The 13,866-nt window shown below is 37.8% G+C and overlaps 1 protein-coding gene across 10 annotated transcripts in view; it reads left to right on the top strand.

Annotated features, from left to right (window-relative positions):
• SMCHD1 (structural maintenance of chromosomes flexible hinge domain containing 1) overlaps positions 1 to 13,866 on the top strand; it is a 146,321-nt gene that overhangs the window by 26,503 nt on the left and 105,952 nt on the right. For all 10 annotated transcript variants that reach the window (XR_012032366.1, XR_012032365.1, XR_012032364.1 and 7 more), the window contains exons 6-7: positions 7,935 to 8,049; positions 8,177 to 8,296. Coding sequence is in view for 6 of the 10 variants with exons in the window: in XM_072828948.1 (XP_072685049.1) it covers positions 7,935 to 8,049; positions 8,177 to 8,296 (235 nt within the window). In the remaining 4 variants the exon portion in view is untranslated. The remainder of the gene's footprint in view (positions 1 to 7,934; positions 8,050 to 8,176; positions 8,297 to 13,866) is intronic.

Here is a 13,866-nt window from a genome sequence, read left to right as displayed (position 1 = left end):
TGTTGTTTCCTGTCTTGTTAATTTTCCCCATTCTCACTGGTGTGAGGTGGTATCTCATTGTGGTTTTGATTTGTATTTCCCTGATGGCCAGTGATGTGGAGCATTTTATCATATGCTTCTTGGCCATGTCTATGCCTTCCTCTGTGAAATTTCTGTTCATGTCTTCTGCCCATTTCATGATTGGATTGTTTGTTTCTTTGCTGTTGAGTTTAATAAGTTCTTTATAGATCTTGGAAACTAGTCCTTTATCTGAGGGGTCATTTGCAAATATCTTCTCCCATTCTGTAGGTTATCTTTTAGTTTTGTTGACTGTATCCTTTCTTTTGCTGTGCAGAAGCTTTTTATCTTGATGAAGTCCCAATTATTCATTTTTGCTTTCGTTTCCCTTGCCTTCATGTATGTATCTTGCAAGAAGTTACTGTGGTCAAGTTCAGAAAGGGTGTTGCCTGTGTTTTCCTCTAGGATTTTGATGGAATCTTGTCTTACACTTAGATCTTTCATCCATTTTGAGTTTATCTTTGTGTCTGGTGTAAGAGAATGGTCTAGTTCCATTCTTCTTCATGTGGCTGTCCAATTTTCCCAGCACCATTTGTTGAAGAGACTGTCTTTTTTCCAGTAGATAGTCTTTCCTGCTTCGTCGAATATTAGTTTACCATAAAGTTGAGGGTCCACTTCTGGATTGTCTATTCTGTTCCATTGATTTATGTGTCTGTTTTTGTGCCAGTACCACACTGTCTTGATGACCACAGCTTTGTAATACAACCTGAAATCTGGCATTGTGATGCCCCCAGCTATGGTTTTCTTTTTTAATATTCCCCTGGCTATTCGGGGTCTTTTCTGATTCTACACAAAGCTTAAGATGATTTGTTCCAACTCTCTAAAGAAGTCCGTTGTATTTTGATAGGGATTGCATTAAATGTGTAAATTGCCCTGGGTAACATTGACATTTTCACAATATTAATTCTTCCAATCTATGAGCATGGAATATTTTTCCATCTCTTTGTGTCTTCCTCAATTTCTTTCAGAAGTGTTCTGTAGTTTTTAGGGTATAGATCCTTTACCTCTTTGGTTAGGTTTATTCCTAGGTATCGTATGCTTTTGGGTGCAATTGTAAATGGGTGCAATTAATTTACAATTGATTAATCAATCAAGAAATTGATTCCTTAATTTCTCTTTCTTCAGTCCCATTGTTAGTGTATAGAAATGCCACTGATTTCTGGGCATTGATTTTGTATCCTGCCACACTGCTGAATTGCTGTATGAGTTCCAGCAATCTTGTGTTGGAGTCTTTTCCGTTTTCTATGTAGAGTATCATGTCATCAGCAAAGAGGGAGAGTTTGAATTCTTCTTTGCCAATTTGAATGCCTTTTATTTCTTTTTGTTGCCTGATTGCTGAGGCTAGGACTTCCAGTACTATGTTGAATAGCAGTGGTGAGATTGGACATCCCTGTCTTGTTCCTGATCTTAGGGGAAAGGCTCCCAGTGCTTCCCCATTGAGAGTGATATTTGCTGTGGGTTTTTCATAGATGGCTTTTAAGATGTTGAGGAATATTCCCTCTATCCCTACACTCTGAAGAGTTTTGATCAAGAATGGATGCTGTATTTTGTCAAATGCTTTCTCTGCATCTAATGAGAGGATCATATGGTTCTTGGTTTTTCTCTTGCTGATATGATCAATCACATTGCTTGCTTTATGAGTGTTGAACCAACCTTGCATCCTGGGGATAAATCCCACTTGGTCATGGTGAATAATCTTCTTAATATATTGTTGGATCCTATTGGCTAGTATCTTGTTGAGAATTTTTGCATCTGTGTTCATCAGGGGTATTTGGTGGGGTCTTTGTCTGGTTTTGGAATTAAGGTGATGCTGGCCTCATAGAATGAATTTGGAAGTACTCCATCTCTTTCTATCTTTCCAAACAGCTTTAGTAGAATAGGTATGGTTTCTTCTTTAAACATTTGATAGAATTCCTCTAGGAAGCCATCCTGCCCTGGACTTCTGTGTCTTGGGAGGTTTTTGATGACTGCTTCAATTTCCTCCCTGGTTATCGGCCTGTTCAGGTTTTCTATTTCCTCCTGTTCCAGTTTTGGTAGTTTGTGGTTTTCCAGAAATGTGTCCGTTTCTTCTAGATTGCCTAATTTATTAGTGTATAGATGCTCATAATAAGTTTTTAAAATCGTTTGTATTTCCTTGGTATTGGTGGTGATCTCTCCTTTCTCATGATTTTATTAATTTGAGTCTTCTCTCTCTTCTTTTTAATAAGGCTGGCTAATGGTTTATCTCTCTTATTAATTCTTTCAAAGAACCAACTCCTGGTTTTGTTGATGTGTTCCACAGTTCTTCTGGTCTTGATTTCCTTGAGTTCTGCTTGAATCTTTTTTAATTCTCTTTTTTTTGCTGGGTGTAGGATCTATTTGCTGTTTTTTTCTCCAGCTCCTTTAGGTGCAAGGTTAGCTTTTGTATTTGAGTTCTTTCCAGTTTTTGGATGAAGGCTTGTATTGTGATGTATTTCCCCCTCAGGACGGCTTTTGCTGTATCCCACAGATTTTGAACGGTTGTATCTTCATTTTTATTAGTTTTTGTGAATCTTTTTAATTCTTTAATTTCCTGGTTGACTATTTCATCTTTTAGCAGGATGGTCCTCAACCTCCACGTGTTTGAAATCCTTCCAAACTTCTTCTTGTGATTTAGGTCTAAATTCAAAGCATTACGGTCTGTAAATATGCAGGGTACGATCCCAATCTTTTGGTATCGGTTAAGACCTGATTTGTGACCCAGTATGTGGTCTATTCTGGTGAAAGTTCCATGTGCACTTGAGAAGAATGTGTATTCATTTGCGTTTGGACGTAAAGTTCTGTAAATATCTGTGAAATCCATCTGGTCCAGTGTGTCATTTAAAGCTCTTGTTTCTTTGGAGATGTGTTTAGAAGATCTGTCAATTGTGGAAAGCGCTATGTTCAGGTCACCAAGAATAAGTGTATTATTATCTAAGTATGTCTTTGGTTATTAATTGATATACTTGGCAGCTCCCATATTTAGGGCATAAATATTCATGGTTGTTAGGTCCTCTTGTTGGATAGATCCTTTAAGTATGATATAGTGTCCTTCTTCATCTCTTACTACAGTCTTTGGGATAAACTTTAATTTATATAAGGATGGCTACCCCTGCTTTCTTTTGAGGACCATTTCAATGGTAAATGGTTCTCCAAACTTTTATTTTCAGGCTGTAGGTGTCCTTACGTCTAAAATGAGTGTCTTGTAAACAGCAAATAGATGGGTCTTGCTTTTTTATCCAGTCTGAAACCCTGTGCCTTTTGATGAGATCATTAAGCCCATTCACGTTCAGTTACTATTGAAAGATATGAATTTAGTGTCATCATGATACCTATTCAGTCCCTGTTTTTGTGGATTGTTTCCTTGGACTTCCTCTTTCTTTTACAGAGTCCCCCTTAATATTTCTTGCAGAGCTGGTTCGGTGGTCAGATATTCTTTCAGTTTCTGCCTATCTTGGATGCTCTTTATCTCTCTTCTGTTCTGAATGAGAGCCTTGCTGGATAAAGTATTCTTGGCTGCATGTTCTTCTCATTTAGGACCCTAAATATATCCTGCCAGCCCTTTCTGGCCTGCCAGGTCTCTGTGGAGAGGTCTGCTGTTAACGTAATACTTCTCCCCTTAAAGGTTAGGGATTTCTTGTTTCTTGCTGCTTTAAGGATCTTCTCTTTATCTTTGGAATTTGCAAGTTTCAGTATTAAATGTCAGGTGTTGAGCGGTTTTTATTGGTTTTAGGGGGGATCTGTCTATCTCCTGGATCTGAATGCCTGTTTCCCTTTCCACGTTAGGGAAGTTCTCAGCTATGATTTGTTCAAATACACTTTCTGGTCCTCTGTCTCTTTCGGTGCCCTCTGGAACCCCAATTAAACGTAGATTTTTACTTTGAGGCTGTCATTTATTTCCCTTAACTTATCCTCGTGATCTTTTCATTGTTTGTCTCTTTTTTCCTTAGCTTCCTTCCTTGCCATCAACTTGTCTTCTATGTCACTCAGTCATTCTTCTGCTTCGTTAACCCTCGTTGCTAGGACCTCCAGTTTGGATTACAGCTCATTTAATTGATTTTTAATTTCGCCTGATTAGATCTAAATTCTGCAGTCCTGAAGTCTCTTGAATCCTTTATGCTTTTTTCTAGAGCCACCAGTAGCTTTATAATTGTGCTTCTGAATTGGCTTTCTGACATTTAATTGTAATCCAAATTTTGTAACTCTGGGAGAGAGTACTGTTTCTGATTCTTTCTTTTGTGGTGCGTTATTCCTTCTAGTCATTTTGCTCAGTGCAGAGTGGCCAAAAACAAGTTGTACTGGAAAAAGGAGAAAGAGAAAAGAAAGGGGGGGGGGGTTTGACAAACAGAAAACAAAAAATAAGAGGGAGTATCCTCTGATTCTGTATACTGTAAATCCCTCGACTTCCCCTGGAACTTTCCAGTGCTGCTTGGTCAATAACTTGCTTTTCCCCTGTCCTTCTAGCTGGTCTTCTGTGGGAGGGGCCTGCTGTGGTGATTCTCAGGTTGTGCACCCGCGGGGGGCTGCCCCGTCCCCTGCCAGGTGCATGGCTCAGTGGGAGCTGTTTATCCTGTGCTGCCCCTGCTCAGTCCCAGGTACAAGGTGACACCAGGAGAAACAACAACAGTGGCGGCGACCAGCTCTCCGGCTCTGGAGTCAGCTCCTGCAGTTAACTACCGCAGCTCCCAGTCCACAGGGGCCTGGATGCTCCAGGAGTAGGGGGCACTGATCTGTACAGCTCGGGGGCACCCGGCAGCAGGAGGGTCCTTGCTGCCCTATGTCCTCTCGGCCTCCTCCTGTCCGGGGGGAGCGCTGGATGTTGGACTGTGTCCCCCGGCAACCTTGAGTCCACGACCTGCACTGCTGGAATCGTGCTCCTCGGACTGTGCAGCCCCCTCCCCACAGAGCCGCTGCCTGAGCCACCCCACCTGAGCTGCTCCTGGGGGCCCCGCCGAGCTTGCACTCCAGCCGTTTAGGGAGCTCGGCCCATGGTGTGCAGCACGCTTTCCCGCGCAGTTCCTCTGTTAGTGCCCCTGGGAGCCTGAGGGCATCCCTACCTCCTGCAATCCAGCCCGAGTTCCCTGGGAGCGCCTTTCTATCCGGGAAGATTGGTGTTTCTGCTTCTCCCAGCCTGGGGTTTCCTGCCCTCAGGGCACTCGCTGCCCGGCCTTTGCCTGGCTCCTCGCAGGGCCCCTACCCCTGTGATCCTTTTTTATTTCTTTATTTTTTTCCTGTCTTCCTAACTTGATAGAAGCGTGAACTCTTCACACTGTAGCATTCCAGCTGTTCTCTCTTTAAATATCAGGCTGAATTTGTAGGTTTTCAGGATGATATGAAAGTTATCTAGGTAAAAAAAAAAAAAGAAAAAAAAGTTATTTAGGTAAGTTGGTGGGGACAGTTGACTTGGGGACCCTACTCTTCTGCCATCTTGCCCCCCTCTCTACTATTTTCTTTATAAAGTGATTTTGAGTATTTTTTTGTTTGGTGTGTATGTGTGTGTGTGTGCACGCGCATGCTCTAGGGAATCCTGTATTCATACAAAACATTATATGTACTAATAAAGCTATTTTACCATTTAAAGTAAATTGAAAGTGAAGTATTACCAAATTATTTAGGTTCCTTTACTCTCCCCATTTATAATTTAGTGTTCTTTGTTTTTTAAAAGATTTTATTCATTTAAGAGAGATAGAGAGCATGACCAGGGAGTGGGGAATCGTTAGAGGGAGAGGGAGAAGCAGACTCCTGGGAGCCTGATGTGGGACTCCATCCTGGGACCCTGGGATCCTAAGGCAGTTGCTTGACCAACTGAGCCACCCAGGCATCCTATAATTTAATTTTCTTAAGTATTACCTCTATACACATTGAAAACCATATCAAATAGGGATATTTTGATTTTAGCAGTCTAAATTAATTTTAAAAACTCAAGAGGAGAAGAGTGGTCTGTTTAATTTATCCATGTATTTGTTTTATTGCTTTTTCTTCATTTCCTGGTAATAATCTTTTATCAGCATTTTTTTTTTTAAGACTTTATTTATTTATTCATGGCAGACACAGAGAGAGGCATTGACACAAGCAAAGGGAGAACCAGGCTCCATGCGGGGAGCCCGATGTGGGACTTAATCCCGGGTCTCCAGGATCACGCCCTGGGCCGAAGGCAGCGCTAAACCACTGGGCCACCAGGGCTGCCCAATCTTTTATCAACATTGATGTTAATATAGTTACTCCAGCTTTCTTTACATTAGTGTTAAGAATGCTAACTCTTTTTCCAACTTTTTAACCTATTATTTTATATTAGGCAGCATTTACATGTGTCTTAAAATTTCAATTTCTGCCTTTTATTTGGGGTGTTTGAATCAATTACATAGCTTTAATTATTGCTGTTTGTTCCTGGCTTTTTTATTTCTACCTTATTTCAAATTGAGTATTTTGCGTGTTAATTCTATTTTATTGCTTTGTTGGCTTACTAGTTGTTACTCTTGTTCTACTGAGAATTTTAGGAATCAAAGTATGTATCTTTAATTTGTCATAGTCTATCTCAAGTACTATTATACCACTTGACATAGAATATTAGTATATCACAACAGCATTATACATGCCATTTTTCCTGTCTTGATCTTTTGTTTTTACACATTTTACATTGATATTTATTAAATATTGAACTGTATTCTGGTTTTCCTTTTTTCTTTTTTTTAAGATTTTATTTATTTATTCATGATAGAGAGAGGCAGAGACACAGGCAGAGGAAGAAGCAGGCTCCATGCCAGGAGCCTGACACAAGATTCGAACCCCGGACTCCAGGATTGCGCCCTGGGCCAAAGGCAGGCACCAAACCGCTGAGCCACCCAGGGATCCCTCTGGTTTTCCTTTAAACAAGATTCCTTTCCTCTAGTTAATTGATACGTCATTACCTTATATATTTACCCTTTATTTATTTTTTTTTTTGGTGAGAGTATTTTTAAGTTTTACTTGCTTAGCAGATACCCATTATACACTAATATTAGTGACTAGATCCTCAGACTTTACTCATCTCATACCTGAGAGTTTTTATTCTTTTATAACCTCTCCCTATTTCCTGCACTCCCCAGTTTCTGTCAACCAATATTTGTAGCTTTTTCCATTTTCTCTCTCTTTCTTCTAGAACTACACTTTTGTGAGGTATTTTCCTTTAGTCCGTCATGTCTTTTATACCCATTTTGATATTTTCTGTTCCTTTTTTTTTATTTCTTATGGGTAAGTTCTTTGAATATATGTCTTTGTATTCCCTAATTCTTGTTAGCTATGCCACGTCTGGTCTTCTGCTTTTACATTGAGTGTATTAGGGGTTCTGGCCTCACCCCTAATTGTTTATATCTGATACTGGGAAATGATGTCCCTGGAGAGCTAGCCTGTATTTTGGGAGACTAGGGATGCCTAATCTCCAGAGTGTTGTTAATGGTGCCAACAAGAGGTTCTTTTGTCATAATACATGGAAATAAGATTGTCATTGCTATAATTCCTATATTCTTCAGAGAATATTTTTATAAGTTTTGAAGCAGTAAACAATTTTGAAGGGCAGCAGGATATATATTCTTTAGACAGTAGATATTTATTTGGTCTTGTTTGCTGAAAGAGTTTATGATTTAGTAGGATGGGCCCTAGAATGTGGATTTCTTGAGTTTTTTGCTGATGCTGATAACACAACTGGTCTGGGGAATACATTTTGAGAACCACTGGATTAGATGATATTTTGACATTGGGCTGTGATTCTTTTACCTTGATTAGGGGTGTTGTTTAGCATGGGAATAATTTTATTAGCTCTTAATAAAAGTTCTGTAACAATTTCCTTTGGTGCCTAAGTTAAGTAGCTTTTTTAAATTCACTGCATTAATGTTTTATTTTAGTGATCATTCAGGATATGTTCGTCCAGTACCGGTGCCACGCAGTTTAAATAGTGATATTTCCTATTTTGGTGTTGGGGGCAAACAAGCTGTTTTCTTTGTTGGACAATCAGCCAGAGTAAGTAAAAAGATTTCTTATAAATGAAAGTTGATTAAAAATATTTTGAGGTTGATTCTGTTTAAATGTGTTAACCAGTTTAACTTTTAGTTAGGAATTTTTAAAAGTACTTTTAAATATTTAACAGATGATAAGCAAACCTGCAGATTCCCAAGATGTTCATGAACTTGTACTTTCTAAAGAAGATTTTGAGAAGAAGGAGAAAAATAAAGAGGCAATATATAGTGGCTATATCAGAAACAGAAAGGTATGATACATTTTTAACTTATTATAAAGTTGTTAGGTTGGACATAGAGAAGTTTTTTTTTTTTTTTCAATTTATATCTGAGATAAACTATTGCTTTAAAAACTCAAAGTATGGCATTTTCAAATTACGTTAATTTTCATTCTTTTTCCTTTTGTCATGTGAATAGCAAAAGTGACTATTTACATGCTTTTTCAGGCTGAAAGTCTTCAGACAGCAACTTATTTCATAAATCTAGCTTCCTGGAAATTGCTCATAAGATTGTAAACTTTTTTCCTTCACTGAGATTGAATTTTAAAATCTTTTTTGGTCTAACAATTTCAAATTAGAATAGTAAGTGTTTATAGGATAATGGGCTTTTAGGAAATCAGAGCTCCAGAGAAAAAAAGGAATAATTTCTGTTAGAAATTTGCATTCAGATTCTAATTTCAATGAGCAGAATGTTAACAAATTTGTGTCGTGGTGGTGAGTATATTATATTTATTATTTTATTCAACTTTTCTCACTTGAAACATTTTAGAATTTTTTTTAAATCTTTAAAAAAATTTATTTTTAAATAGGCTCAATGCCCAATGTGTGGGACTTGAATTGATGACGCTGAGATTAAGAGTCATGTGCTGTACTGACTGAGCCAGCCAAGAGCCCCTAAAATCTTTATTTATTTTAAAGTAATTTTTAATTTTGTAAATTCTTTTCTGGTTCTAAAACAAATTATAAAAATGTACGGGAAACTTAAGTAAATATATAGGAAACTTAAATAAAAATTATCTCATTCTGGGAAGATATATCTAATTGACTAGTAGAATTTCTAGTCTAACTTTTCTATTATTTGTTTACAGGGGTTTTTTTGTATTCTTTTTAATTCCAATGTTAACATAGAGTGTTACATGTTAGTTTCAGGTGTACAATATAGGGATTCAGCAATTCCATATATTACTCAGTGTTCAAAGATAAGCATACACTTAACCTGAAACTGACATAACATTATGTGTTAACTACATTGGAATTAAAACCTCCTTATTGGCATCTTGAGTTGCGGGTGGGGGGGGGGATCTACTCTTAATCTCCTTCATATACTTACTTACTATTTATTTATTATTTTTTATTTTTTTTATTTTTTATTTTTTATTGGTGTTCCAATTACCAACATACAGAATAACCCCCAGTGCCTGTCACCCATTCACTCCCACCCCGCGCCCTCCTCCCCTTCTACCACCCCTAGTTCGTTTCCCAGAGTTAGCAGTCTTTACGTTATGTCTCTCTTTCTGATATTTCCCACACATTTCTTCTCCCTTCCCTTATATTCCCTTTCACTCTTATTTATATTCCCCAAATGAATGAGAACATATAATGTTTGTCCTTCTCCGACTGACTTACTTCACTTAGCATAATACCCTCCAGTTCCATCCACGTTGAAGCAAATGGTGGGTATTTGTCATTTCTAATAGCTGAGTAATATTCCATTGTATACATAAACCACATCTTCTTTATCCATTCATCTTTCGTTGGACACCGAGGCTCCTTCCACAGTTTGGCTATTGTGGCCATTGCTGCTATAAACATCGGGGTGCAGGTGTCCTGGCGTTTCATTGCATCTGTATCTTTGGGGTAAATCCCCAACAGTGCAATTGCTGGGTCGTAGGGCAGGTCTATTTTTAACTTTGAGGAACCTCCACACAGTTTTCCAGAGTGGCTGCACCAGTTCACATTCCCTCTAACAGTGTAAGAGGGTTCCCTTTTCTCTGCATCTTCTCCAACATTTCTGGTTTCCTGCCTTGTTAATTTGCCCCATTCTCACTGGTGTGAGGTGGTATCTCATTGTGGTTTTGATTTGTATTTCCCTGATGGCAAGTGATGCAGAGCATTTTCTCATATGCGTGTTGGCCATGTCTATGTCTTCCTCTGTGAGATTTCTCTTCATGTCTTTTGCCCATTTCATGATTGGATTGTTTGTTTCTTTGGTGTTGAGTTTAATAAGTTCTTTATAGCTCTTGGAAACTAGTCCTTTATCTGAGGGGTCATTTGCAAATATCTCCCATTCTGTAGGTTGTCTTTTAGTTTTGTTGACTGTACCTTTGCTGTGCAAAAGCTTCTTATCTTGATGAAGTCCCAATAGTTCATTTTTGCTTTTGTTTCTTTTGCCTTCGTGGATGTATCTTGCAAGAAGTTACTGTGGCCGAGTTCAAAAAGGGTGTTGCCTGTGTTCTTCTCTGGGATTTTGATGGAATCTTGTCTCACATTTAGATCTTTCATCCATTTTGAGTTTATCTTTGTGTATGTGAAAGAGAGTGGTCTAGTTTCATTCTTCTGCATGTGGATGTCCAATTTTCCCAGCACCATTTATTGAAGAGACTGTCTTTCTTCCAATGGATAGTCTTTCCTCCTTTATCGAATATTAGTTGGCCATAAAGTTGAGGGTCCACTTCTGGGTTCTCTATTCTGTTCCATTGATCTATGTGTCTGTTTTTGTGCCAGTACCACACTGTCTTGATGACCACAGCTTTGTAGTACAACCTGAAATCTGGCATTGTGATGCCCCTAGATATGGTTTTCTTTTTTAAAATTCCCCTGGCTATCGGGGTCTCTTCTGATTCCACACAAAACTTAAGATAATTTGTTCCAACTCTCTGAAGAAAGTCCATGGTATTTTGATAGGGATTGCGTTAAATGTGTATATTGCCCTGGGTAACATTGACATTTTCACAATATTAATTCTGCCAATCCATGAGCATGGAATATTTTTCCATCTCTTTGTGTCTTCCTCAATTTCTTTCAGAAGTGTTCTATAGTTTTTAGGGTATAGATCCTTTACATCTTTGGTTAGGTTTATTCCTAGGTATCTTATGCTTTTGGGTGCCATTGTAAATCTGATTGACTCCTTAATTTCTCTTTCTTCAGTCTCATTGTTAGTGTATAGAAATACCACTGATTTCTGGGCATTGATTTTGTATCCTGCCACGCTGCCAAATTGCTGTATGAGTTCTAGCAATCTTGGGGTGGAGACCTTTGGGTTTTCTATGTAGAGTATCATGTCATCGGCGAAGAGGGAGAGTTTGACTTCTTCTTTGCCAATTTGAATGCCTTTAATGTCTTTTTGTTGTCTGATTGCTGAGGCTAGGACTTCCAGTACTATGTTGAACAGCAGTGGTGAGAGTGGACATCCCTGTCTTGTTCCTGATCTTAGGGGAAAGGCTCCCAGTGCTTCCCCATTGAGAATGATATTTGCTGTGGGCTTTTCATAGATGGCTTTTAAGATGTTGAGGAATGTTCCCTCTATCCCTACACTCTGAAGAGTTTTGATCAGAAATGGATGCTGTATTTTGTGAAATGCTTTCTCTGCATCTAATGAGAGGATCATATGGTTCTTGGTTTTTCTCTTGCTGATATGATGAATCACATTGATTGTTTTATGGGTGTTGAACCAGCCTTGTGTCCCAGGGATAAATCCTACTTGGTCATGGTGAATAATTTTCTTAATATACTGTTGGATCCTATTGGCCAGTATCTTGTTGAGAATTTTTGCATCCATGTTCATCAGGGATATTGGTCTGTAATTCTCCTTTTTGGTGGGGTCTTTGTCTAGTTTTGGAATTAAGGTGATGCTGGCCTCATAGAACGAATTTGGAAGTACTCCATCTCTTTCTATCTTTCCAAACAGCTTTAGGAGAATAGGTATGGTTTCTTCTTTAAACGTTTCATAGAATTCCCCTGGGAAGCCATCCGGCCCTGGACTTCTGTGTCTTGGGAGGTTTTTGATGACTGCTTCAATTTCCTCCCTGGTTATTGGCCTGTTCAGGTTTTCTATTTCTTCCTGTTCCAGTTTTGGTAGTTTGTGGCTTTCCAGGAATGCGTCCATTTCTTCTAGATTGCCTAATTTATTGGCATATAGCTGTTCATAGTATGTTTTTAAAATCGTTTGTATTTCCTTGGTGTTGGTAGTGATCTCTCCTTTCTCATTCATGATTTTATTAATTTGGGTCTTCTCTCTCTTCTTTTTAATAAGGCTGGCTAATGGTTTATCTAATTAATTCTTTCAAAGAACCAACATATACTTACTTTTTAAAAATATGTATTTACATTTTTGAGTCCACATTTTCTAACATTTTGAATATTTCATTTTGTAAAATATTTTCATGTACAGACACTTAATAGCTTCATAGTACTTTGAGTGTATTGTAATTTATTCTATTGAGCATTTAACTTATTTAAAGGATTTTGTTATAATTATGAAGGCACTGCTATGAATGTCTTTGCATAGCGTTTTGCACAAATTAGTTTTTTCTTTATGCAGATTATAGAATTTTAATAGTGTGACAATGAATTTGAACTTTTTAAATATTCATGGTGTAGATTACAAATTGCTTTTGAAAAGGTTAAATCCAAATCAAATATATTTCCCAAAACAGTATATGGAAGTGCCTATCTGTTAATTTCCTTATTTTTAAAGAGTGGAATGGAGGGGAAGGCAGCAAATGCCAGCAATTAGGTGAAAATAATACCTTTTCTTTATAATTGGGTGAATTTTTTTCGTGATTACAAGCCACTTTTATTTTCTATATAACTTAACATTCTCCTCTGTACAGGAGAGTTCTTCATTTAGCTCATCCCACTTTTTCTTTTTTTAAATGTGTTACATTTATTACACAATTTACTTATCTTATATTTACATACTATTCCATCTTTTTCATCTTATGGTACCATCACAAAGCTCTATAAAGTATATTTGTGGAAATATTTGTCATGTTAAAACTGGTGAAAAATAAGAATTGAGAATTTAAGTCATTTTAAAAAGTTTATATGTATGATAAAATTTGGATAGAACTAATTAATGCCTCTCTTGGGTCATCATTTCTGCCATATTTTTCCCATGATTTGTGGTTAATTTGTCTTTTTTTAAATAATTTATTTATTTATTCATGAGAGACACAGAGGGCAGGGGGCAGAAACACTGGCAGAGGGTGAAGCAGGCTCCATGCAGGGAGCCCTACATGGGACTCGATCCCGGGTCTCTAGGATCAGGCCCTGGGCTGAAGGCAGCGCTAAACCGCTGAGCCACCTGGGCTGCCCTAATTTGTCTTAAGAAACATATCATGGGTCCTAATAGGCCCCAGGTCCTTTTCTTTTTCTGACCAGTCTTTTTCAGCCTACTTTTTGGTTTCTCCAACTCTTATACACAGTCTTATGTATAGAGTTGGTGGCTCTTGATTTACAACCAGGAGTCTTTCTTTTTCTAGGGTGTAATATTTATGCTTATATATATTCTTTTTTCTAGAGTGTAATATATATGCATATATATATACATATACATATATATATATATACACACACATATATATATGTGTATATATATATAGGAACTACTTAATACCAGTAGTTCTCAAATCTGTATTTCTTGTCAAGAGTTTTAAGATTGAGGCACTGAATCAGGCTGGACTCCATTGAGGAATGGAGGAATGAGGAAATAAATCATTTTAGACACTTCAAACAGAAAAGAATTTAATAAAGGGAATTAGATGCTTGCATAATTGTTAGAAGGGTAGGAATGAACTCTTGGCTCAACCTCATTGAAGGAT

This window comes from Canis lupus, chromosome 6, assembly GCF_048164855.1.
Source record: "Canis lupus baileyi chromosome 6, mCanLup2.hap1, whole genome shotgun sequence".
Taxonomy (NCBI): Eukaryota; Metazoa; Chordata; class Mammalia; order Carnivora; family Canidae; genus Canis; species Canis lupus.
This window is presented reverse-complemented; position numbering and strand designations above follow the sequence as displayed.